The sequence below is a fragment of the Anser brachyrhynchus genome (assembly GCF_964034855.1).
Source record: "Anser brachyrhynchus genome assembly, chromosome: 14".
Taxonomy (NCBI): domain Eukaryota; kingdom Metazoa; phylum Chordata; class Aves; order Anseriformes; family Anatidae; genus Anser; species Anser brachyrhynchus.
This window is the reverse complement of record NC_137709.1, coordinates 15,649,549-15,677,121: the sequence shown is the minus strand read 5'-3', so window position 1 is coordinate 15,677,121 and position 27,573 is coordinate 15,649,549. Positions and strand designations below refer to the sequence as shown.

Below are 27,573 nucleotides of genomic sequence, written 5' to 3'. Positions count from 1 at the left end.
TTCAAATACTTAGATTTTTTTTTTAATGCCTCACCTTCCCCATCTGTTCAAAATTCCAAACAAATATTTAAAGACTTCAGCTTAATATACATGGAAATGGCAAACACTTCCCACCCTGCTATTCCATACACACACTCATATACAAAGTCCACACTGACAAAACCTTTTTTTTTTTTTTTTTTTCAGTTTTGTATAGTTGGCAGCTGTCTTAAGCCTAACTGAAATTTCTGAAGGCTGACATCTTGTGATAAGCAATGCAGGGTAAATTTGATCATGGAAGAACAGAAAATGTGGTTCGCCTCAGAGACAAGAAGAGAGAAATGTAGAGTCTGGACTAAAACTTACTGAAACCCAACTCACTTCATGCATAAGGATAGCCAAGAAGTGGGACAGGTTACTCAAAGAAGTTGCACCGTCTCCATCATTGGAGATTTCAAGACAAGACCAGATAACGTCATCAGCAACCTTCTCCAACCTAGTAAGCTGACTGCTTTGAGTAAAGGTTCTTAAGTCTTGTTGGCTAGTAACCACCTGATGTTCCCTCCAACTTCAATTGTCCTACAATTTTGTGAAGATATTTAATTCCATTTATGTCAGATTCCTGTGCAGCTTTGGAAAAGCAGCACAAAGATATTTTGTCATGCTTTTATTTATTTGTTTATACTTTAGTTTGCACATCTACACAGCAACCAGTTGGTAAAACTAATCAGTTCAGCCAGAAAATCTATGACAGGGCTTGTGCAAGTTCTCTTATGTTATCTAGCCAGAGTCCTGGCAACTATATAGTATATACCATCTCAACAACAAGCTGGATTGCCTTATGAGACAAACAAATAGGAGAACACTTAAATTGCCATTGTCATCTACATATGTGATATTTCACACATAGAAGGAAAATAGACAAGAAATGACCTATCCTTACACGAGCTAAAATCCACATCTTTCAACTACCGTAAGTATTAGAAAAATGGTACATCGCAAACAGGGTATGGTATTAATCCAACTCTCTTCATCACAAAGTTCTCGCTACTTTGCCGTTGAGTTTGAAAGGTTTAATATTACGTTAATGTGACTCTCCATGAGATTTCACACTAATATCAAATCAGAAGGCAAATGTACTTATAGGTAGAAAGGAAAAGTCATTTTCCATTAAACACACGTAAAAACACACAGGGAACTTCAATTTTTGATAAACTGCACATAGAGAACTCTAGACAACAGGCCAACCTAACAGGCAACAAATGCATGCTTGTTAGCTGCATATAATGCTTTTCTTTTGCTCCAAAATATAAGTTCAGAAAGCGCTTCTTCTGCACAGCACCATGCCTTTCCATTGGTGAAACCTTTGGAACATTGCGCACTCTACAGCTGTGCTCCCACCATCAATTTGGCAGAGCCTCATTACTGTACTAACAGGATACAGTAACTGTACTATGCAGAAGATGGATATATACTTGGGCAGAGTCCTTTTCTCAAGGAGAACAGGAATGTAGTGAGAGGGTGTTAGAGCAGAACTCACCACTCTAGCCAACAGAAAAATCAATACCAATTCACCTGAATTTTCTTCTCCATGAGTCTTGGAAAAAGAACTTTGATGTAAGGTAAGAGAAAGTCCCATTGAAGGCAACAACAGACAAATGAGGTCATATTTTTGCATGAGCTAATAACTAAAATCATTTTATGAAATCATGAGCAGCATTACTACGACCCCTCTGTTACCAGTATTTTTGTCTGATAATTACGTGACACCTAATCCATACTTCAGTTGACTCCATTAGAAATAACAGAGTTTTCACAAGAGTTCCAGAATAGTTCCTCCTGTGTATTAGACTTCTGAGATTTTGCTTCAACAGCAAACGTCAATGTCATCTCTTACTACTTGCTTCTTATAGCCAGTCATATGTCCAAGCCAAAGCAGTCTTCTACAGCTCAGTTCTCATGCATTATGCATTTCTCTCTTATGCTTGTACATTATCTTTTATATAAAGAACAGGTTAACAAGTCATTAGAAGACAGAACCATCTACTGAGTTTTGAACAATAGCCCCAGACATACACTAAATGTTGCAAACCCTCACGTATCTACTCCCCATCCTTGGGTATTGGTCTCACATTGTGTTTAGGTAATGCACATAAACTTAGATTGGTTGCTCCATGGCTTGGTACCTTGTTATAACTTGGCTTGGTGCCTAGTTATACAGGAAAGAAACTGGAAGCAAGAATGTACTTTGATATATTTTACTAGATGTTATTTTCTACTATTATTTTTACTTCTAGTTTATATTGCAAGTAGTGCTTTTAATAAAGCATTAAGCAAATTGAAGATAATCTCAGGAATAAAAGAATTTACAACTGAACTACTCTTGGATTCTTATATGCGGACAACCATTGTGTGTGTTTTAAGAAGTGCACACATAGCAGTGCAAAGCTCTACAGATGCTGCTTACCCCCTGTGAAGAACGGGCTGGAAGTTAAACAGTCATTGATCCCACTTAATAAGCCCTCAGAGCACAGCTGACCTGGAACTGCAGTCGAACACAGGATTCAAATTCATTCTGTCTTTCAACAAAACATGAATAAACCCAATGCTGGCAATTAGAATTTACAATGTGACAAGGTTTCCTAGCATTAATGTTTGGTGACTAGATTCATGGTGATATAATCAGTGACATTTCTGTATGAGCCAAACACCAAAAATGAGCAAAACTTATCCTATACATAGTCACAAATACAGAGTACAGAGGCACACCCTCTGCTTTAAGCATCAGAGAAAGTAATTTGTAAAAGGAAAGTGCTTCTGCAGACTGTTTAGAAGTGGGAATTCAGGTACTACAAAGCTCTTCCAAGGTGACAACACCTATTCCTTATATCATCTACACAGTATATGTGCAGTACTTAAATCTAAAGAGGACAGATGGTGTGCTTAATAGTAATCCAGATGTAGCCATACCGGGTGAATCATAACATAGATTAATGTCCCATTTCTGACCAAAATCAGTGAGAAAGGGAAACAAAAGTGGAAAACTATGAGAAAACAAAATACCCCCCCCCCCTTTTTTTTTAACCTCCTACTTGCTGTGAGTTAGAGGATGACTTTTGGCTGTAAGCATAAAGGTTTATATATCTTCTTTCAAAACACTCAACTATTTTAAAATATCCATTATGGGTACTATTCCAATTCTTTGTTGATTCCTTCTTAAATGTCACAGCCCCCCAGGCTTTTAATTATTAATTAGGTAAATGTGACTGGCCTCACATACAGTTAAATATATTTTTTTTAAAACACAAAGGCAAACTAGAAAAACAGATATATTGTAGCAAGCAGAAATGCTGATCTTGCCTAAACACTGAACTATGATGTAAAACAGACTATGGGTTTATTTTCATTGGACTTGCACCAAAAGAAGGGACAATATTAAAAGCTGAGTCATCTTTTATCAAGAATTGCATGCTATTTGTTTTGCACCGATTTATTGTGAAAGTAAACTCCACTAATTTTCCCGTTTTGTTATCAGCTTGATTGGATTGACATTTACACATGGCTTCCAGATGTGGTGCACCACTCAAAAGTAGGTTAAAAATTCAAGTAGAAATAAAAGTGCATGCTACCCAGAGGAATGAAAGATTATTAACTCAAGTCTCCATTTGCATCCCACTGGATATGTTAAAAACATGAAGAAATCCTCTTGCCAGTCTAAGACCACCCCAGAATACGCGACGGTGGTTAAGGACATTGTGCTCTGCACACCACTGAAACAGCGAGCAGTATCACAATTCCATGATCCCCTTTCCTGAAAGAGGGATGTGTGTCCACACTCATTGAAATAATAACGTGTTTCAGCTAAGCCCTTTGAACAAATGTGTACTGAATTGGCACTGTAATTGTATCAGATGCTCATAAGCACCATCTGCATAATTAAGATGGTCTCATAATTGAATTATATGCCCAAGCACAGTTTCAAGTGATTAACATTTAAATAACATTTTGAACTCCAAAACCAAAATGATTGAAGAAATTGCTTTTTAAGAGCAAATGGGGATGTTGATATGGCTTTTACCCTTAGCAGTGTTTGCATTCTCAGCTCAGTGAAGTCAAGTAATCAAACTATCAACAGATAACTACATAACTCAGAGACTGTAATAGCAGCCTAGCAACCTTAACACACGCTGGAGACTGCAAGTTGATTTCTGTTGCTATAGGATGGACCAGAAATCATGCTAGGTAGAGTAATGAGCCAAAGGGAAGTAGTAGGGGAAAAAAAGCTGCGCAGAACGACTACAAAAATTCTTGTCTTTCCTTTTACTATCGTTTTAACAATGATGACAACACAATGAAAAAGAATCCCATGAAGTGTATGGCACATCCCACATGCCAGACTCTTCTGGGAAAATGAGAACTCACTAGAAAAAGGCAGATGCAAAATGCATAGGAGAGGAGAAATGAAGTTATTTGCACAAGTAAAAGCAGCATACAAATTGAATACACGTGCCTTTTATAGAATATCAATAGTCAAAGGCTTCACCTACTTTCAAAGGCACTACGTGGCAGCAAGGAAAGGACTCCTGGCAGAAAACACTCCTTAGTATATAAAATACCTGTTACCAAAAGTCAAAATATTTTTTTCAGCAAGGTTTTTCCAGCATTTTGTTTTGAAATCTGTAGGGTATCGAGCGTCATCTTTACATTTAAGACAGTTTATTATGGGAGAACAGCTGAAGTGCCAATATGCAAGTATCTAGTCAAGGGCTGTGTCGTACGATGAGCTACGCAGCCACCTGAGCAGTCACTGATGAGCTGCGCCTAATGATGTAGTTGTGTGTCCCTGCTTACTTATTGGCAAATAATCGCATTAGGTTCCAGAAATGTTTCAGAACGGCCTGGAGCATAGAGGAGTAATCCGACTGCCTCCCTGTGTAACGATATGTTTACATCTACTAAAATTTACATTTTCTAATGTGATGACTGACTACCAGAGTCTGTCAGTGCCTCAATTGATAATACTCAGTGTCAACTCATCATCACGCTTGCTTGAACCAGCTTGAAGTGTTTCTCCATATTCAGGAAGCCGGATGATGGTGATGACAACTTTATTCAAAGTAAATGAAAATGGAAAAGGAGCTTATAATGAGTCAAAAAGGAAGTGCAGAGCATAGTCTGATAGTCCTGTTTTGGAGAGATTTTAAAAGCCTCATTTCATTCCTCATCCAACAGACTGCAACTCTATTTGAAGTTGCAAACAACTTCTTGTTTTGAAGAACAAAATCCATAAAACAATTGTGTCATATTCGTGTTACTACCTGGAGTATTATAAGCGCGTCATCATAGCATCTACACATCTGCTATTCAAAATTTGATATTGTCCGGTTTACACCTACAGATAACCGCATGATAATTCAGATGCACAGGGGAATAAACACATCTTCTCAACTTCCTGAGCTATCAGGGAGTTAGTTTCTTGTATAATAAACGCTAGGAGAGTTTCTGTCAGGTGAGTCCAGCTTGGAGCACTGGCGTCAGAAGAGCTAATAAATTACAAGCTGACGTATGAACTAGCGGTTGTTTTGGGAAGCTGCATGCAGACAGATTACAGAAGTGACACAGAAAAAGCAGATGCTGTTGCAGTCTTTCATTAATGCTTGACTGTAATTGTATTTCTGTGTCTGGCAGATGCTGCTCCCTCACTTTAACAGCAGTTATTGAGTTTAGTAATATTATCACAACAGCAGCCTAAATGCAGAAATCTAAAGAAAAAAAGCTTGAGGCAAAAGGCTTGAAAACAATTCTAAAGCTATTAAACAGGTCTGTGCAGAGAGCATTTTGTCCTGGACTAGAAGGATGAGGGCTGCACAGTACCTCTGCTGCGGCTAGTGATATTCTGAGTAATCAAGGAAAAAGTCCCCATGCCATTTTGCTAAGAACTTAGAATCACAAAATCCAGAAATGACATACGTTGCAGAGGACCTCGGGAGGTCATCTGGTCTGAACCCCACTGAAAGCAGGACCAATTTAGAGGTATTTAATTCAACTAGCTTTATCTGAGAAATAATTATTTTGTTGGCCCACAGGGTAATTCGTGATGGCAGTAAGCTCAAGAGGTTTCTTGTCCTGGTAGACTGCCCAAAACAAGGTGAGCTGTGAGGTCAGACCAGTTTGCTCAGAGTTTTTTTCAGTCTGGTCTTTAAAATCTTCAGGAACAGAGATGCACAACTTCTGCTCCACTGCTTGACTCATCATTGTGAAAATGTTTTCCCTTATATCCAGTCAGAAGCTCTCATTTTATGCCTGTTCTCTCTTTGCCATGAGAAAAATGAGGAAATCTTACTTACTAACATTACTTATAGCTCAGAATATTGTTATGAGAAGGAGAGACTACTGTGTTACAAAGGACTTGGAAATGGAAAACTGTCATTCCTTTATTCTGGCATTTATATGCTGTTTGCATCACCATTTAATGATACAACAGTTTAATGTATACAACACAAAGTATTGGAACTGATATGCATTCTTTAGGGGTTTTTAATTTTTTTTTTTTTTTTAATACTTCATATGGATTTGTGCTTCACTGGATTTTCTTTGAGCTTCTAACAAGCTCTAAAAGTGCACAATAAATATTTGGTAGATCATAGATCCTATTTTAAGCTCTTAAGTACTGGGATTCTCTTTACAATTACAAACAAGGCAAGTACTTTAGACTTGGCAAATTTACTATGGAGCTATTTTCCTAGCAACCTCACCGGAAAAGCTACGACAGTACCAAATATACTACGCGTCTGAGGAGAAAAAGCATAAAAAGCACAGTGAGAGGTACAATAACTCAAAGAAAGTATGACTTGTTGAGTTTGGGGAAGCTTGATAGTAGCAGTTTCTAAAAGCACATAAACAACTTGCCACTTCGAACAAACTTGTTCTAAATAAAGGTCAGTCTGAGTTGTACCAATCGGATCTAGTTCCAAATTTAACCCAGGTTAGATGATTGGATCTGGAAGTTTAATTTTTCATCACTTTTGAATTTATTTTATCTGTCAATATGTCAAAATTTAGGTATCATCAACAAACCTCTGCTCTCCTTTTTAGGTCAGGAGTGTATCTGCTTGAACCAACATCAATACAGAGTTGACTACGGGATTTCTTCTTGCCCACAAAGCTTGTCCAGCAAACAATGGGGATCTCAGCCATGAGATTTAGGATCAACATACCTGAGCACTTGTATGATTAGTAACTATGCGAAGTAAGCTTCCCGAAGAAGGAGGATTTATTGAAAACTGATACTTGCCAGACATGTGAAAAATGAGGTTTCATCCCCTCATATTATTTTGCTATATAATCTCTTTAAACAGTAGAGATTTTATATCTTTTGGTTCCAGGAAACAGAGCACTCTGAAGCATAAAATGTAAAACTAATAAAAAGGCTCCCAGAATGTTTGTTTTAATATGGCTGGAGAAAAAAAGTGTATTACTTAGGTATGAAAAATACTGGTTAACAAACTTGGTGCCCATTATCCACGGCTCACTGCCTTGAGCCACTTGACTCTGTTTCACTGCAGGCTGGCTCTGCACGTTTGCTCGTTTGAGTGCAAGCAGAGCAACCGTCAGGTTTATCTGTCACAGCGCTGCTGAAAAAGAAAGAGCTGCACAGTATTATGTTGTGCCCCCTGTGCAGTGATTGGCAGACAGCTTGGCAAATTCAAGGGCTCATGAAAGAGCTTGTCCACATTCCAGGAAAGCTGAAAGACAGGTGAGAAGGACATTCAAATGTATTCCACTTTCTAGACAGACTCAGTTCAGCTTAAGGCCTCCTGGACAGGCATTCAAATTGCCCATACCTAGCACTTACTTGAAAACTTAAGCTGAAACCACCTTAAGCTGAAACCCTTTCCACCTTTCTGATATTCAACAAGTTAAACAAGCATTGATAATTAAGCAAATGCTATTCCACACTTTGGACTGATTAATGGCCCAGTGAAATGAAAGTTAAAAGTTTACTATAAAGAAATAAAAAATCAGATTCCAGTTGCCCCCCTTTCCCAAATCCAGATTGACCTAAAACTCTCAGAAGACATTTGATCCAGCCTGCTGAAAAGAAGCATGTATGAAGGACAGGCTACAGTAGCTTTCTAGCATCCTCTCTCCTGGAAACTTCGAACAGGCTAAGGAAAATGGCATGGTCCAAGAAAAGCTTCTGTTCCACAGAACAGCTGTATAGTTGGATTTGTACAATAACCTTTGCTTTTGAGTTGGTTAAAATTGCATATTTAGGAAAACATTAAGATTTGTGAAATCAGCAATTTAACAGAAATCCAATCATGTGATTATTTACATGGGGACTGTTAACTATTTAAGATAGCTAACAATGAAGACTTCAGAAACAATATTTAAATTAACCCAGTAGGGTTCAAATTAAAAAATACTACTAAAAACAAAAAATAATATCTAGCTGTGCCTGGTTTCTTTTCTGCTAAATATGTTATTTACTTACCTCTGTCTTGTGTGACAGAAATATGGAATTCTAGTGCTAGCCAGGTCATCTAAAACTTGTTCTGAATTCTTTTTCCGCACACCAAAGACAGATGGGACAGTTTAAGATGCTGACATGCCTGAGTTGAGTATTACTTTACCCAGCTACAGCATTTCTGACATTAGTGGTAGTGCCTGTAGGTGTACGGCACTTACACAAAACAATTCTGCCTGAATAAAGGTGGAGTAATCTGGGCCTGTACTGTCATAGTATATTTAAACAGAAGGATAAGGACATTTCCGAGAAGTCACGATGAATCTTATCCAAAACAGTAAACAACAATACTATCTGCTCTGCAATTTCACAGTATTTTTTCCTTCTAAATAAAATCTCAACACTTTTACACAGGACCCACCACCACTCCCCTTTTTCTGAGGGTATGCTGCCTTACCATAAGACCAATATATTTTCAAAAATGTTCCAGTTCAAGCTTAGGAAATTATACTGGCTACCAGGATACTTTAATCATAGCCTTCTTATCAGTATGTCTCCAGACTAATAGGAAGAAATCCAATCTAGTGCCCACTGAACACTAAATTAGATCTAATCATAGGGCACTTTTCCAACTGTTCAACAGCAGGTCTAAAAACAGCAAATGCTGTTTATTTTTTAGGTATCCATTAAAATACTACAAGCAATCCCACAATACTTGCTTCAAAGTCACGATCAGAATAGTGTGCATAATCACCCAATGCTTGCCTTGCCAACAGCTACTTTACATTTAAATTCTTTCGAAAGTCCCTAAAAGCCTCCGGAGTCACCGCACCCTGGGAATCCCATAAACAGGGCAACCTCTCAAGACTTACCTACTTACATCTTCTCAGCTTGAGAATATTTAAATGGTTAAACCTTTTAACTGTTCTCTGGCATATAGATTTTGCCCCCATAACAGAAAGCTGTCAGCTAATTCACACTGGAAAATTACTGCATCTGGGCTCCAGTAAGTAACTCACTGAAAGCCTGCACTACACGCACAAAAGGACTATAGGAAAACGGCGCTGAAACATGTTTAATGCTTTATTCAAGAGCTCTAGACCCCCGTTTTTATAGGGCAACGTGTGAGCCATGTGTTGAGTGATATTTTCTTTTTTTCTGCTGGGAGAAACGGCATCTGTAAAGAGCCCTGGGTTAGAAAGAGCAACTGCGTATTGCTTCAAACTAGTAACCGTAATATACTTTCCAGGTAGAAATAAAAAACACAAACACAAACAACCAAACAACAACAACAAAAACCACAAGAGTTTGATAAAGCTTGGATTTTAATAGTTTCTTTTGCAGTGATCAAAATAACGGGTAAAGTTTTACCTTTCCTTTTGCCCACAGCATCTTTGTTGTACCAGACACAACATGAGTTTAACAGTGACAAACACGCCAGCTCTATCAACATGCACCAGGTCCCAGCTTCTAAGCACTTTCATGCTTATTATTCTCACTGATGTTAAACTACCTCCCTCTTAAATATGCAGTCTTCTCCTAGTGCACAGACTGATCGCAAAGGCACTGAAGTACTAACAAACTTGGGAGGTATGGGAGAGGAAAGGAGCTGCCAGAAAAAGTATGTGCAAAAGGCCAAGACAAAATAATTGGCTGTCTGCAGGAGGAGATGAACAGCTTGCTATCATCGCAGCTCAGGGTTTGTCATAGCCAAACCATATGTGCTCTTGCTTGTCCTTCTCTAGAATAAGATGGCCTATGTTTGCAATTAGGATCTTATGGCTAAATTACACACCTGAATAGTCCTCTGCTTAACATATAGAGCAATTTTGAACTATTTTACGAATTAGCTCTTTCTCTTTGCTCATGGATTTATAATCAAAATCTACACCTATTTTTGTATAGCATATAGCTACTTCAAAGACCATGGCACACATTAAAGATTAATCATGAAATTTTGGACTTTCATTTCTAGTTGTGTCAAGAACGAAAGGCTTACAATAACATGTTAAAAAGCTACATTTTTTTATTTTACATTTTATTTCATTTATTATTTGGGAGTTTTGTGAAGTGGGGTGGGGGGACATGGGATATGAGCCAGAATCGCTTAGTTTTATGTATCACATTCTCTGAGTACATAACCCAAGATGATATTCAGAATGCTAGGAATAGAAGTTCTTCACATCTGCTCCCTCTGCTGACTGGCTGAAATAGTAACTGATTTCCTTCTCTGAAGGAGTTAAGGGTTCCCACTGTGATTACGGAGACGAGTGAGTGGAATTTGGAATTTCACATTTGGCTTAGGAAATATTTTTATGGTACATTAATAAATACTGAAGAGTGTATCTTATCCCTGATCATGACAGTGTATTAAATCACACATGGCATAAAATACTTGAATACACAATAGATTCTGAAATGGCTTCTCCCTCCAACTAAACCACACTTGGCATGAAAAGAATACAATACTGAGCATGGCTGGTAACAATAAGATAGATCTTTCATATTGCCGTTTTGCTTGCATGTGCAGATACTTGCAACACAGTAGCCCTGAAGGATCTAGATATTCAACCACAAATGCTAAATGTGTAAAAACAATCATATGGCAACTCCACCCTCACATCAGTCACTGACAAAATTTCCTTTCTTGGACTTTGCTGAGTCTCTCATTTCCTCCGCACACTTAAATCCTCTGTGTCTATTATCTGTTACATGCACTGCGCTATAAAACTGTTGGCATCTTACCTTTTTTCAGCCCTTGACTCCCTCTTGCCTGACACAGAAACAACAGACAAGCACATCTCAGTGAGTTTTCAGTGGAAAAGATGATTATATTAATGTCAGAAGCTGAAAAATCAGTAAATCTAGTTAGTATGTAAAATAAAGAAGAGGAAAGGATCATACTTACAGCAGCTGCAGAGACACAAGATCATCAAAAAGTCCCTGGGGAATCTCTGTGATCTTGTTTCCATAGAGCACTCTGAAAGATATGGGAACACAAAATAAATCTTAAATAACAGACCAGTTTAGTGTCCTCCCCTGTCTCTGCATTATCACCTTTATTGATCTTGTGCACCATGCCCAGGATCTGTGGGCATTTCATTTAACTACTGATCTCATTTTCTTTTCAGAGAGCACATGGTATTAAATGAGTCGTTATGATTCAGGCTTCGTCTGGTGTTGGAAAGCATTTCTAATGTAGAAACTGGACATCATCCAAAAATTGTATCTAAAATATTTTTCATTCTGTCAAGTTTTTTTTTTTTTACCCTTTTTAGAAGTATTTTAACCATTGAAAGGCACATTGCCTGATGCAAAAACAGCTCAGTGATAGTGAATTTAAAAGCACAAGAAAGAAGCACAAGCTAGTTGTAGATAAAATTTCATATAACTGTCCCTCTTAAGATACAACAATTGGCATGAAATGTGACAGAGGCATCACTGGATAAAATATTATGGCTTCACCAGCTGCTACTACAACTTCAGTTAGCTAATATACATAAAAAATAAAAATAGCCTGAACTGGGAATAATGATAGAATTTGGAAACTCAAAAATAATTTAGGTATAGCTTACTTATAAAAAAAATTTATAAAGAACTAATAACACAAGAAGGAGTCACTGTATAAGCTTCCATTTATTCAACCATAAATATATACTGATACCTACAATTCAGTTTTAGAATTCAAAATATTTCCTTTTTTTAAACGGAAAATAGCAGATATACTATCATCAGAAACTGAACTCACAGTAAAACAGACAAAACTGGCAGTACAATAAAATGTGCTACCTAGGGATCAAAACAAAATAATGTATGACCGGAACACTTGAATTTCAATCATGGCTAAAGCATTTACTCATGTGATTTCTGTAAGCTGTTAAAATTTGTCAAAACCAGAATTTGAGTTAGGAGCTGGTAAGAGAGAAGGTGACTAGGCTCCCTCTGAAAATTTTACCCCTTACCTAAACATTTTAATAGACTTCAAACTGGGGAAAACAATATTTATGTAATTTCTGAGCTCTGCAATGGACATGGTAAATGGTTATAAACCAGCCTAGTTATAAACCAAAGCTGTGCTGCTCGTGTGCTGAAGTGGTTCATTCCCTGACTTTTTAATGTGGAATAACATGCAATGAATCAAACAGCCATGTGTCTTGGATGCTGGCTGAAATCCTGTTTTACCCCGTCTTTCAACATTTAAATTATTATGTTGAGTTGAACACACTGAAAAACAAACACTTAGCATGACGGGCCATTTACAGTACTCTCTGGCCTTCCCAGAATACGGCCACTTCAGTTTGCTCTTCATCAGTCATCAGAAGTATATCACCTCTGTGGGAGAGTTCCCAGATCAGCTCATTTCTGAGCCTAAATACAATGAATCTAAATAAAACAACACAACTTAGATATGAAATTCTAAACTTGAAACTTCATTTTTCATGGCTTTTGTAGTTTAGAAGGATCTGAACTTCTACCCAAGAAACTAACGATCATAGCATTGTATTTTCTCTAAACAAACATAACATAATTTCTGTCTGTTGCAGAATCAGGAAGCTGCTTTTAATGGACTGTTACAGTTAGTGGGTTTTGTGAGTAATGAATGCCAGTACCATTAAATTATTTTTTCCTAATTTCATTTGCAAATAAAGTATGTTTAGAAAGTTAAAACATGAAGTTAGTGCCTACAGAATCTAGCATACTTCTATTTCAGTTTCCATTTTTTACAAACAGTATTTGTTTAGCAAGTGCATCACCTATACAGAAAGTTTAGATGACAAGCTTCCTGAGGATAGGTGAACATTTTAGTTCTGTGAAGTCGCAGGATAATCACAGCTGATCAGTAACGCATAATACTACAGAATATAAGGAAGATTTCCGAACCTAACCTTTACAAATGCCTGTGGAAAGAAGGAAAAAATCCCCATTCCACACTAAGAGTTATTATGGCTGTAGAGGTAGTAAACACTGATGTAAAATAAAACCTTAGAGAAATCTCAATATTTGCACCTAGTTGTTAGTTACGGTACTACTAAATGGAAATACCAAACTCTGACTCTGGTTGGTGCAATTTTTCATTTACTTATTTAAAAGTAGGGAGGTCACATAGTGCTGAGTTCCACTGAATTTGAAACCTTGGATGTGTTTATACAGCCTGTTTATTATTTTGAACTAAATAAAACTCATTAAAATATCTTCTAAAATGAAACAAAGCTTCAAATTTTAGAAGCTATGAAAAGAAAATAAGCAGTTTCAAACCTAATTGGGCTTCTGTGCTTGTGGCACATTAGCATTCAAACAAATTAACAGCTAAACAAAAGTCAGTATGAGAGCTCAGGCACTTGTCTCTAATTCAAATTCATGTTCGGCACTACACAGAGCCAAATTAGCTAGTGCCACTGTCTGCCTGCCATGCCGGAGCTGAAGTCAAATGGTCCTACAGAAAGAAGCAAAGAGGAGGGGAGGGGAGATGCATAATAGCTTGCATCTCAGTTCTTGAGTTACTTATTTCCATTGACTCTAACAGAAAGCATAGAAACTTTTACTCTACTCGGAGCTCTCATTTCTCTATTTAAGACAGGAAAACATACTCATACCCACAGATGTGAACAATGGGCAGGTCCTTGATTCAAGATGCTTTTGTTCTGAATGTACCAACTGCAGCACTCCAAAATTGTACTATGCAGTGAGTCAGCCTACCAAAAAGATCGGCCAGGTTAGGTACACCCCATTAGTGCAGCCACTGTCCTCTGTGTCCTGTCCTTCTGCCTACCTCAGAGGGAAACACTGCAATGTTTCTGGAACAGCGGCTTTGGGAGTGGACACAAGAGGGAAAGGAGGGGGACTGCAAAAAAAAAACAACAACAACAAAAAAAAACACAAACCAAACCAACCAAACCAAACCAAACCAGACAAAATACTAACTTGATAAGGGCATATAGCAGGAAACTAATCCAGTCAGTTAAGAACTCCTATTTAAATCTCCAGTGCTCTTACCAACAGAGATAAATTTTAGATTTGTTTAGGTTATTAGGAGTTCTGAAAATGCACATACACTTGCATTCCTCGTGTATTTTGGTTATATTTAGCAGGATATGCAGGTTTATCAGCTATTGTGCAAGCTTGGCATAGAAACATAACTCTCCTATCCTCGAGCATCTGAAATTTAGACCCCAAATATTTTTATGAAAGCTGCATGAATAAAGTTAATATGTAACAGAAATCAGTTTAGTAACTGCTGTCAACAGACAATCAGTGAATCAGAATGACATTTATCAGAATGTTAAAAAACGACTAAAATGTTCATTCTGTGCTCCTGATTGTTCATTGCCTTCTCAACTTTGGTGGGAGACCAAATTAGCCACAGCTCTGACAAACGTCATTTACTATCAGGTGGAGAAGACAAAGCTCTAAACATGATGTGCTCTTTCGGGGAAAAAGTCAGCTATATTCTATATATAGTAGATATATAGTATATATATAGTATATATATAAGTATAGAGAGAGAGAGTATATATATAGTCATTCTATATTCATAATGCTAAACTTGAAAGTAGTAAATAAAGGCTGAGCCAAAATTAATTGAGAGACGATTAGATCTCCTTTTTCTTATCATTCCTTTCTATCTTTTCGCACTCCACGTGGAAGCCTCCTTTACAATGGTGGAAACCAATCTGAAGGGGGAAAACAGTCACAAAAATGTGTCAACACATCAGACTTGCCAGTGCATAAATGTTATTCTTGTCTTTTCCACAAGGCAGGTACATCTAATACTTAACGACCAGCGTGAGGGATCCCTCACTGCACGTTTAACTCAAGCAAACTTCACTCCGGTTTTTTGCAGGTGGCTTTTCTAACATCAGCAGGTTGCCGTTACGGCATAGGTGCAGCTGAGCCATGAGGGGGTCGTATTCTCAGTAGCATGCAGAGCCATCAGCTTGTCACTTCACAGCTAAATGCTTTCAGCATGGCCCCAAACCACAAACTGCTGTTCTTCAAAAGCACCTGGTAGATTGGCTCACAATTTACAGCAGTTTTCAGGCTGCCATCAACCTTCCAAACCCTGGGAAGGCCAAAGCACATAGAGCACAGCCCCCTGGCTGGACTGCAAGCATCAGAGTGGGTGCCTGGAAGAAGCACCCTAGCTAGCTGAAGAGGCGGTGTTTGCTGAAAATCCAGTTATATTCAGCTTTTTACAAAAAGTGCTCTAAAAATGGGACATTTTTTTTCTGGTTCAACTAGTTGCTTTCAATTAAGAGAACTGGGACAAGGAATGACTTGTAAACCTTTCTTTTACCCCTCATTAAATTAAAATGTGCAGTCCTGTGTGTAAGATAAGTTATGATGCTTGAGCTCCTATCTGGAATCTGTAGTGCCCAAACACGCACAGCTTCCCCACAGATTACATTAAGATTTTTCCTCCCCCAGCTGCCTACTTGGACGGAACCTGTGGGAGTTTATCATCATTGAGAGCTCCTCTGCAACAATTTCAGCTGCAATTGGCCAAAAGGTTCAAATTTTATGCCAGGAAAGAGGAGGGGAGATTAGGATTTGGTAGGAAATTGTGCTGGCAGATACATATTTACTCAGAAAGCTGAAGTACAACACCTGCCACATTTTCAAAAAACTCACCCATCCCCTCTATAGAGTTACTATGGATCTGCAGTAAGAAAGGATATAAACATATTAAAACCATAACAAGCCATTATGATTATTCACCCCAATTCTGGCATTGTACTTTTATATCCCAATATAAAATGTATCTATTCCAAGACACCATTAACTATGAAATTTCCAATTAAAAATTAATTGTTACAATTAAATTTCAAGTTTTGCAGATTAATCCAACTGATGTTCTAAGTAGTTAAATATGAAGATTAAACAGTAGAAACTGTCACTGCATTGCTTCATCTAAAAGCTTGGGCAACATCAGACAAAGGAGGCATTGCTTCATACCTAGCAACAAGTACGTTATCTCGTGTGAGAAAGTATCTGAGAGCCCTTCAGCCTCAGGGTCTTGAAACGTAAAAGTCTCAGTGATTCTTCAGTCTCTAGACATTCTGACCTCTTGGACAATTTAGAACTTAAGGAATTTGCAGGCTTTACAAACACACAGCCTTTCATATGCACTGAAGCTTAGCATACCTTCTTCTAAGTGTCTGAAACAGTTATTGCTGTGCTGTCCTTATTTTACAGTTCCTTGGCATATCATACTTGCAAGGGTAGTTGTGACTTAGCTGCTTGGTTAAGTCCGACTCCAGAATACAGAGCTCTTTCTCTGGAAGTTAACTCAGAGCTGTTTTGGGGTATGAAGACCCAAGATAGAATCCCTTACTCTAAACCATATGGTTTCCAGCTAACTGTTCCTTTATTTTGGCTTGGCTCAAACATTCTTACTGAAGTGTCAAATTTTGACTTTATGCAATGTCTTTTTCAGTCCTCAAAATGCTTTTAACTTTCCTTCAGACTGTGAAAACAATCCTTGCTAGGAAGAATTATATTTCCCAAGCTGCATCCAATGGCACAGGCTCAATAAGAATTCAAGTTTTCAAAAGAGGAGGAATTGATAGGGGTAAAAAACAGCAATAAATTTCTAATATCTGAAAGAAACTTAGACGTGATTTTTTTCCTGCACTATTTCATATTTCTTCATAACAAGTTAGGCTAAATAAATCACAGTAAAACTATCCAAAGCAATTTGTTACCTTAAAATAAGTTTGGCAGTTATCGCAATAGACAGTATTTTATTGCAGATTTCAAATCACCATGAATGACACCACATACATCACCAAGGAGATGATGGTCTAAACGGGGATGCTGTGTCAAAATCTAAGCGGTCTCTTGTCTTTGTGCCCAGGCTGATCTCAGCTTTTAAATCGTTCACAAGCTTAATTCAGTACATGGACTAAAGCAAAGGAATTCTCCCTCTGCGGTGATCTGAAATTTATTCATTCACAGTTTAACACACCGAAGGCTTAGACTATTTTGCCATATCACATAAAATGTCCCCAGATAGTCTGGATATGGCCTTCCAAACGTATACTTCTGGGAAGTTTACTGACCCCGAGAATAACGTTTATCTTTGATACCATTAACAATAACCAAATGCAGATACTGTCCTCTTGCTGATATTGCAGGCTGATTTGGAGTTGATTAAATGAAAAATTAGTTTACTTCATGCAGCAGTCTTGAAACATGAAACTATCTATAACTCAGCTCCACATCCTGCACTGAGTTATTAACCACCTCCACTCCAGCAAAGTGGAATTCTTACCATGTAACCTGCAAATCAAATGCAATATAATAGAGCATTTCTCAAACTTTTGCTTAAAATTAAGATAATGCAGTCTTTTGCAATTGATCGATTCTGCCATGCTCCTCAATGCAAGGATTCTATTTGCTCTCATGTTTGTATGGAAAGGAGTATTAGACAGCAACACACAAGTCTTACAACACAAAAGCTGTGGCTATATTAGCATGGCTCACTTGCAGCTGTGCTGCTTACTGTTTTTAAGATTTGAATTTTTCCAATTATTTTTTTCTCATCTTGGATATTTCATATGGTTCAAAATACCGCAGTATCACTACAGCTTACAACCTTCAATGTATACCTCCTTGTATCTTCTCTTTGAGATGGAGAAATATTTTCACTTTTTCAAGAGGGGAGACTTTGGTATAGAAAAAACAAAGGATATTTTTCTAACAGCTGCCATAGGAGCCACGCAACAGAACTTTTTTCTCTTGAACCACACAGTAGCGTCTTTAAGATGGAAGACACTCTTTTCTATGTCTGGATCTCAAAAGCCTTACAGCAAGCACCACAGCTCTGTTCTCTCAAAACTAGACCCCATCAGAGTCTGGATCTTCCTGTGCCTTCGGTTTTGTCCAGAAACAGGTTTGAAGTTTAGTTCATACCAAAAATATGCTAAGGATCCAAGCCCTAGTGCCTAAATATTGAAAGAGAACTTCAGACATGGTAACAGAATTAAATCTGCAGAAGAGATGCATGGCTGACCAGTGACTCACAGAGCACAGTCAGCATGGGACACAACGGTAGGAGGGAGAAAGAAAAGCCAGAAAACTCTAGGAAGAATTAAAACATTGTTAAAGAAGAAGAAGAAAAAAAAATACATCCCCAAATGTTTCTAAGAAGAAAAATGGAGTAGAAATTTATAATTCCAGAGCACTGTTGTACATATAAGGGAACAAAACCTCACTGAAAAGTGGACACAGACAGGTCCTGGTTCCTTACAAGAACAAGCTTGACTTTCTTTTGTTAAGTGCAGAGAAAACCCAAGGTAGAAATGGCTTTTAAAAATGTTAACATTTTGTGACCTGTTTGACTCCCATAGGTGGACTTCCTGATAGAGAAAATAGATGGATTTAAAATAAGAACTTATGACCTTCTAGGACTTACTAGAATATGGATCATTTAGCATTTTTAAAAGATTTAAGTTATATATATATTTTAGAGGAAACCACTTCTGTAATAATATATTACAATTATTGAAACTATAATATGCCATTTTTTTTCTTTCATCTCTACCGAAGTACAATAGGCAGAGTGCCCTGAGAAACAATTCTGCTTGGAAACACTAACCTAAGTTAACTTCAGAAGAAAGTAGAATAAGAACTCACTATATACAAGCCTCCACTAGCCAGCTAGACTAAAAATTTTGGCTATCTTCCAGACAAGCACTTTCACTCTCCTGGACCCATAGGGAGCATTGCAATTGCACGCAAGCAGGGACTAAAGGGAGGAGCTGGTAATGGGAATAATGCAGGGAAAAAAAGCAAGGATTATAGGCAGTACAGCATTACTTTATTTTTAATGTAACAAAGTTTGTTACTTTCATTTGTCAATTAATATTTTCCCCTCCTTTACTTTTGCTTTAACTCAGCAAGCTGAAAAATCCAGCTGCTCTGAGCATGAATAAAACCTCAATGGTGTCTCATCAAAATGTATGCCACCAATCACATTTGACTTACATACACAAAAAAAACAAAAAAGTTACTCTCAACTGGGCTGAAGCACTGTATGGAGAGCATCGTTCCTTCAGGGCATGCAGCTGACTACAGTTATTGGGGCCTCAGGCTCAAAAACACCACTTAAAAGAGAGAACTCTAGTAAGCAAACTGTCTTTCTTCACTTCTACCTCCTTGTTCTTTCCCCTTTGGCAGTTTCACTTGGAGGGCTGGCACTTCAAAGGAGTCATCTACTCTTGCACTTGTCTTCCTGTAGCTGACAGAACTGGACTGGTGGCTATAGCAGTGATCAGATGAAAATGCAACTAGATCCTTTAGTTCTGTGAAGGGCTAAGACAGACTTAGGGGAGCTTTCTCCAGAGAAGCCCAGATCCTGCAGAACAGCAGATTACCTTCCTCCATGAACATATCTACAGCTCAGAAACTGAAACAACTAGAAAAGTGACTGTCGGGGAAGAACCTGCTGGAAGCCTGGGTGAAAGAGCAGGGAACTAAACTACCTCTTGCCTATCAGCCACAAGGAAAACATTTGTAAGACCTACCTGCAATGAACAGCACAAGTAAAGCCTTTCAAAAGAAAGTAAAAGCCAATGGCAAGCACAATGTCAGCATGCCTACAGCATCCCTACAGAAAGAGGCTGACAAATTCAAGGCCGGAGTTAATACTGTCCTAGAAACCAGCCTGCCAAAGAGAATAGAAATGGACTGCTTGTTACAACAGCTCTGTTTTGCTGTGGTAGAAGGAAACTGAAGCAGAGACGAACACTGAACAAAGGCAAGACTATTCAGATGCAGTTTCCTTACTTTAGTCCTTACTCTGCTGCATCTCATCTCTCTGCCCTCCCTCTTCCTCCTTGTAACCTCCTTGTAATTGACTTCAGCACTCCTCTACCCACTAGGGTATAAACACTTAAACCAGTTTGGCCTCATTTACTGAAAACACAGATTTGGATGACCGGACAGAGAATAGTGTCATTTCACTTGCTTCTGTGTGCAAGTTGTAAGTTTATAACTTCCTGCCCAGTTTATACTCTCATTTCCTCTCTCTCTAATCTAATGTGTTCTGTCCCACTCCTGGGGCCACCTGGGGGTATCTGAATTACTTGTAGCTAAACCTGAAGAACTTCTGATTTGGGAAGTCAACCCCAGTGGATGCGTCTTGCCTGGCCAGCTTGCTCCTACCCGGCTTTGCCAAGATGAGAAAGCTGTAGCATTGCAGCACCAGCAGTAGTTTCATCTGATGCCAAAACTGTAGTGTTCAGTAAATGTCATTCTCTTACTGAATCATTTCCAGACAGCATTGAGGGATTTGATCATTTCCACAGTAGGTTGAATAAAAGTGCTCTAACTCTTTGACGAAGTATAGCAACACTTAATATATATTTCTGGCATTCTCCCAGCTGGATTCCGGGCACAATGAAACGCCCATCCTTCTGCATCCTGCCTCAAAGTTTCCTGCAATACAAGTTTAATACCGAGCAGCCTTCTAATATTAGATCGAGACAACAAGTTATATAGGTTGTCAGAACTACCCAGCATTCAGAGAATAATACTACGGTAGCTTTTAGAAATAAACTACAGCCTTAAAAATGATGGTCTGTTATATGAATATCAATGAGCTAAACGTTTTAAAACTGTCTTTAAAATTAATGGAGTTAAATAGCAGCACAATTGAGTTTACCCTCTTGTCTCCACCTAGGCCTGTTTTCCAACACTCTGTTCTTGTTCATTCTCCACATGCAGCTTCTGACCTTGTATTGCTCTCTTTCACCAACTAAAAGCTTCATTGTTCTAATAGTGCTGAGAATAGCTAGGCTGCAATATCACTGCATTTGAATTCAGCTTGGTATTACAAACAGTTTCTGTGCTCTATAAAGAGAAACGAGTGGTTGTCAAGAGATCCTACCTTCATTCTAGCTTCTGTATGAAGTAATATTTTAGTCCCTCTCCAGCTTTGTAAAGTAGTAATTACAGCTAAGGAATATAACCTTTTTCTTAAGAGCTCAGGTTTTTCCCTAGCTAGTTTGAAAAAAACAATAACAACAGGAAAAACACAAAAGTGCAATCTCAGTTCTGTACCCTGATTAATATCATCAAACACATTTGAGCTGTGATGTGTTTTTTTCTGTGCCATGATGAGTTGGAGGGCATGGATTAGCCTGCAGGTGCACAAGTACAGCAGATGAACTAATGCACCTTGGAGGTGTTCAACTATTAAAAAAAAATCTTAGAGATGTGCAAACAGTTCCTTCTCTTAGCCTTCACGACCAATTTTTCATTTACAAAAGATTAGATTCTTCATGCAAGTTGGCATTTGCTCACAGAAACATAAGTTCTCCCAGACAGCACATTATCATTTTTATTTCTCTTACATGCAAGCTCTCCCCAAATACTCATTCAGCTCTATTTTCTACTTACAATGAAATGAGAGATTTCAAGCCTTTGAATGCATCAGCTGCAATGTCAGATATTTGATTCTTGCTGATGTCTCTGTAAAGAGAAGAGGGGATTAAAAGAATATTTGTAAATTCAAATTTGATGAAAATAGTTTAGCTTGAATACTTTTATAACTGTGGTGTTTTGGAAGAATATACTTGGTACAAAAATGGAACTACAAGATTATACTACCTCAGATAAATTACAAACCACGTAAGAACACAGATATGCAAGTTCCAGGAACAATCAGAAAACATCAGTCAGTATGACAGGCTGAAGCCTCAACATGTTGCAGCTCTCCTGTTGATAATGTGATGGACATTCAAACAAATAAAAGTTTTATGAAAAGCTTTGAACAACAGTGAGGTAGCCTGTTGAATAAAAACTGTTGGTAAAACCATCTTAAGAACTATTAATAGTGGAGGTGGCATTGCAACTCTTTGCAAGCTCTCCCTCAGGCATGAGGGGCAGCCTGTACCAAAGTTCAAAGAACGTTTGAACGTTTAAATGTGGGGATGAAAGGCTAACTTAACATACATGATTGTATTTTGATTTTAAGTGAAATCATAAATAAGATGAGGAGAAGCACAGACACCCAAAGCAGGTGCCCATGTCACAGAGCTCAGCCCTGTACCAGTGATGTTTGGGTTGTAATGGCCTGGAGAAAACAAGCAGTGCAAAAATCTGCCATGACCATGATCTGGTGCAGTAGGCAATAAGAGGACTGACGCAGCAATGGCAGTGCTGCCCAGATTTTCAGATGCAAAGGAAAACACTAGAGCATTTGAATGGACCCATGAACCTCTGAAGCCAGTGGCATTGTGGGGGGTACTCGACATGTTGCAGCCTGCCGCTGGGAGCCCCAGCGAGACTCCACCAATATTCTTGCTATGATGCAAGTGGAATTCAGTTTTACAATGCTGTCATTTGCTAGGGAAAGTGAGTTCCTGGTTTGAAAAAACAAAACAAATCAAAACAACTTTCAATTTTAATCACAACCAACCATGTATATTGAGATCAAATACAGACTGCACATTTTTTTTTTTTTTTATATGGAGCCAAATTTACTATGGTTGGGACACTGCTCAGAATTAGGTGCCTTACCACGACTGTCACTGCAAACCAATCGCTCTGTCAATAGTACAGCTAGGTGCTTAGCTAGGGGCATAACTTTCAGCCACCTGGCTGCATTCACTGCCAGTTGGTATCAATAGTATCAAATCTTTTCACTAATGGCTGAGGCTGTAGTAATGCAGTATTTCATACTATACATCTCCTTTTTTTTTTTTTTTTCCCATCTGCTGGGTCAGATGCTGACAATCCCAGATTGACACTAAATAAACATTCCTCAAAGAACTTAGGAATCAGAAAGTCAGTAGACTTTACACATGTTTTGAGGCATAAATTCTGCTGGATAAAATTTTAATTAATTCCTCTAGCTGTTTTCAAATCTAGCTGCATAAAGGGGGATTTTCTTTGGTTCTTTAAAAAGGCTCATGAAACAACTGTTTTGCAACTTACTGGTGTTTTCTGTCTGAGCATCCTTGCCTACAAGGAGAACATTCGGTGAAGGTTGCTTGTTCTTCAGCTCAACTCACAGCAGACAAGTTTGTGACAATGAAAATAGGTATGTGTATTTTTACACCTTTTGTTAAATCTGTTTAGACTGTCTGCTAGCATTTGATGGTTTTGGTCTAGTAATTCATATGTAAGCAGAAGTCTGGTGGGAATTTGTGCTATTTGTGTATTAGGGAATAGTAAAACCTATCACAAAGAAATGAAATCATGAGCTTGCTGAACAATGACGATCTGAAAGGGGTCGTCTAGTTTTTGGAAACAAATATTTCAGCACTATTTTATTGATTTGCTACATTTCAACATTTCCATCTTTTCTCTCTCCTGTGTCTGGATGCTAATGAGCGTATAACTAATGGTGTCTGAACATGCATAAATGCCATGCTGGGTGATGACTCTTACCTACTTCATGCAGATGCACTACAATCAGCATTAGAAGATAATTAGACACATTATTTCCTTTCCATTAGAGCCCAAGCTCCACTGCTGTTGGAAAAGGAGGCTCCATCTCCTTCTGACTTGACCGAGGCAAAGGGATTCAATTATGTCATTGTACTTTTGTTCCCTTCCTTTGGTCTGCTGCTGGCCGGTAAGATCATCCTAGTCTCTGCCTGATTTACATCAAGACAAAGAGATAAGGGTTTTTCTAACCTGCACAACTAAGTCAATTTAAGCCTTACAAGGCTCATTTCCATAGTTTACGGTATTACTGAATCACTCAGAGGAATTGTGGCTCTTTAGCTGGAAATGTAATGAACTTATCAGGATTCCACCCAGGCAGGGAATACATTAGTCACATCACACTCGTCTCCCTGCAGCTCTGACAGCACAGTGGAGATGATCTTCTTTCAAAAGGTTGTTTAACACACCTTGGAGCATGGCTGTGCTCAGTTACCAGTTAGGGATATAAACTGTTTTTTAACTTTGCAGCAAGGAAGAAAGGATACCCTATGAGTCACTGTATAACATGACTGTATGGCAAAAGACATTGGTTTAAATGTCTTTACTTTAAAAGGTTTTGAAACAAAACATTCATTTTTAGATGCAGCCAAATGCAAAACTATTAATAACACTGGATGAACAACCTCTTTGTTGACTAGCATTATTAGAAATACATTAGTTGATAATCTTTAATATTTTAAAGTGGACTATTCTCATTTGATAAGAGTACTCAGTAAAAATCCACGTCATGTAATGTTTTAGTTTTTAAAAGCTGTTTAACAGAAGTATCAACATCACAGAGCTACTGAGAAGACTGAAATCTCAGTGTGTTTTCAGCTAAGATACAGTAAAATGAATGTGACAACATGAAATGTCATTATAAGCACTAGAGTTGGAGAGGTACAAACACATCTTTCAAAGTGTCCTAGTCTTGTGCTACAAACTTGTTTGTTTAAAGCCTCAGAAAAGCAAAGACAAAATGTGAGGGAATGACATAAACTTTGGTACTGTTAGGTTAGAAGTTACAGAACTACAGTACAAGCACAACAGGTGATATGCAAACATATTTTAAAAGGCATGTCTGGGCTAGGTTGAGATGTACCTCATTCAAGCTCACAAAACCTCTACTAGAGGCCCTGGGTTATTGAGCAGAGAGCAGGAGCTGTAACATTCCCTTCAAATCAGGGGAACCATCATTCTGGATTATTCAATTCAACTGTGTGTTTGAATCCTACAGGTGCCACATCTGCATTCTGAGACTGATACATTTAGCTTCATTAAATTTATTGTGTGAGAAGATGTGAGAAATTATGAGAAGTCCAGGACACACAAAAGATTTCAACTCTTCACCCTGGAAGTTCCTGAAGAGACGTTCTAAATATATATAATCTATGTAATCTATCTAATCTATAGCTAGGTGCAAATACAAAGTTAAATTAATATACACACATCTACAACCATCTCGATTTATTAAGTCATGTGAAGATTATCCTGGACAAGCAGCTCTTACCTATAAACCAGTGTCAGTTATCTAATTATTTAAGAAAAAGAAATGGCATCATCTTGCAGGAAATACTCAGTGAATAATCAAAATCCTGAGAGTGCTGCAAGTGAACAGTCTGTATCCCTACCATTCTACCATATGTACTCACAAGAAGGAGTAGAACACAATAATATGATTCACAATGTTGTGCTAATATTACCCTCTGAGTTCTATCAAAATATTATCTATAATAAGAAGAATAATAAAGTTCTTCATTTGCACCCTGGGTACAAATGGAATCAATCATGTTCTTGCTATTACACCACTCATTGAAATTACTGTGAAAGAAAGAAAGAAAGTATAAAGACTTCAGTGATATCAAGCATGTCCTGCTATTACCTAAATGTGAAAAAATGAATAATTCTTTTCTTTTAAGGGGTAATTTCTTGACCAAAGAGTATTTTTCTGTTAATAATGCTGGGATTCTTGCACACAGAAAAGATAATGTCTGTTATCTCTTCAAATCATCGAACAACTGTATTTAATTAAACTTCATGTACAATGTAATGCCTGGTTTAGAGCCTGTGTCCAGCAGCAATAAAACTTCAACAAGGAAACAGGTCAATAACCAAATGGCAAAACACCATGTCTGTTATGGGACATTCTGCAGCCTAACTATCTATCCCAAGTTCTTCCAGAAAACACTGTTATGTTAATTAAGCTTTGACAGAGATCATCTAGAATGATAACTTATTATTTAACTATGAGTTCAGATCTCATTGATTATGCCAATAATAATCCAGAAATCTGTTAACACAACTTGCTAACAAAATCCTACTCTTCTATTCCAATATTAATCATTTCACATAATAACTGGCACACCGGTTTGGAGCGGCAAGTAAAGTTAAAAAACTTTTTTTTTTTTTTGTCAAGTCCCATAAAGCTAGAGTCCACAAATCATGAAAAATGAAAGGACAGTAAAACATTGCTGAAATCTAAAATTAGTTATACCTCTGAAAGAACTCAAATAGTGACTTTAATTATGGAAAAATTACAAGTTAAGTCACTGAAAAGGGATCCATCATTTTTCAATGAAATTACTATCTCGCTATCTAATACAGTACTTCTTTAAAAATACATACAGCTATATTGAAAGTGAGACAGAAGAATAGAGACTCTAAGATTGATGATTTGACCAGTTAAATATTAAGATCCATTTTTACAGCTCTTCAAGTTTAGGAATTTGATAGCTCTGGACTGGCAAACACAGTAATTTCACTCTCAAATCCAATGTTACAGCGCAGGCTCATTTCAGTTTCCAAAAGCATTACCTATCTGATAATTCAGTAGCCTTTTGTCAAGTGAGTTGACATTTTCTTAATTCCAGTAAATACTGTTCACATTGGAAAACAACAACTGTAAAAAGCACCATTTTTTTTACAGCCTTAGCACTGAGTACACAGCCTGAATGACTTCTGGAAGTTAATGGTCCGGTGGTGCCCATCAAAATCTTGATAGGATGGTGAAGCAGGAGTAACTTGTTTTACCATTGTCTCTATTATAGTTCTGCTGTCACAATATCTCTCATATTATAGTTCTACTGTCACAATGTTTCTTACATATCACTTAAAAACAAAAAGCAGGAAAGACCAGAGAGAATACCCAGGTTATCTGCATGAGAGTGCTGCTACAAATCAATATTATCTTTTTTTTTTTTTTTAAATCCAAGCAGACAACACAAGAACTAAAAGGGAAGAATTGTCTGTGTATCTACTGGTAATTAAGAAATGAAAAAAACGAGCTCCAGCAGGCTTCTTTGTTTTCTTGTAAACAATCAAGCAATTGAATGCACTACAAAAGTCCTAACCACTCTGCAAGAACATGTACTCCTGCTAAAAGTTGGGTCAGCTAAATGGAGTGTTCTGAACAGAAACCAGAATGAATGAGAGAAAAATAAGGAACTTAAAATCTTTTCTGAGGAAACAGATTTGTTTGAACAGACTAACAGCTAATCAGCTCACATCATTTATAATAGAAAGTGAATTTAACCATTATAAATGATTTCATGCACTGGTAGGCATCCTGAACCAAATCCCATTGTTGCTTACACTTTGAAGAGATTATTTGTGCAATCCCCAGTGATTTCAACATAGAAATTGCCAATATGTTTCTAAAATAAAGATGCTGAAATTGAAGCTAGAAGATT

At 37.7% G+C, this 27,573-nt stretch overlaps 1 protein-coding gene across 12 annotated transcripts in view; it reads right to left on the bottom strand.

Moving 5' to 3' along the window:
- SLIT3 (slit guidance ligand 3) overlaps positions 1–27,573 on the bottom strand; it is a 512,565-nt gene that overhangs the window by 140,503 nt on the left and 344,489 nt on the right. For all 12 annotated transcript variants that reach the window (XM_080555212.1, XM_080555205.1, XM_080555208.1 and 9 more), the window contains 2 exons: positions 21,851–21,922; positions 11,358–11,429 (listed from right to left, as the gene is read on the bottom strand). In XM_080555212.1, coding sequence (XP_080411338.1) covers positions 11,358–11,429; positions 21,851–21,922 — 144 coding nt within the window. The remainder of the gene's footprint in view (positions 1–11,357; positions 11,430–21,850; positions 21,923–27,573) is intronic.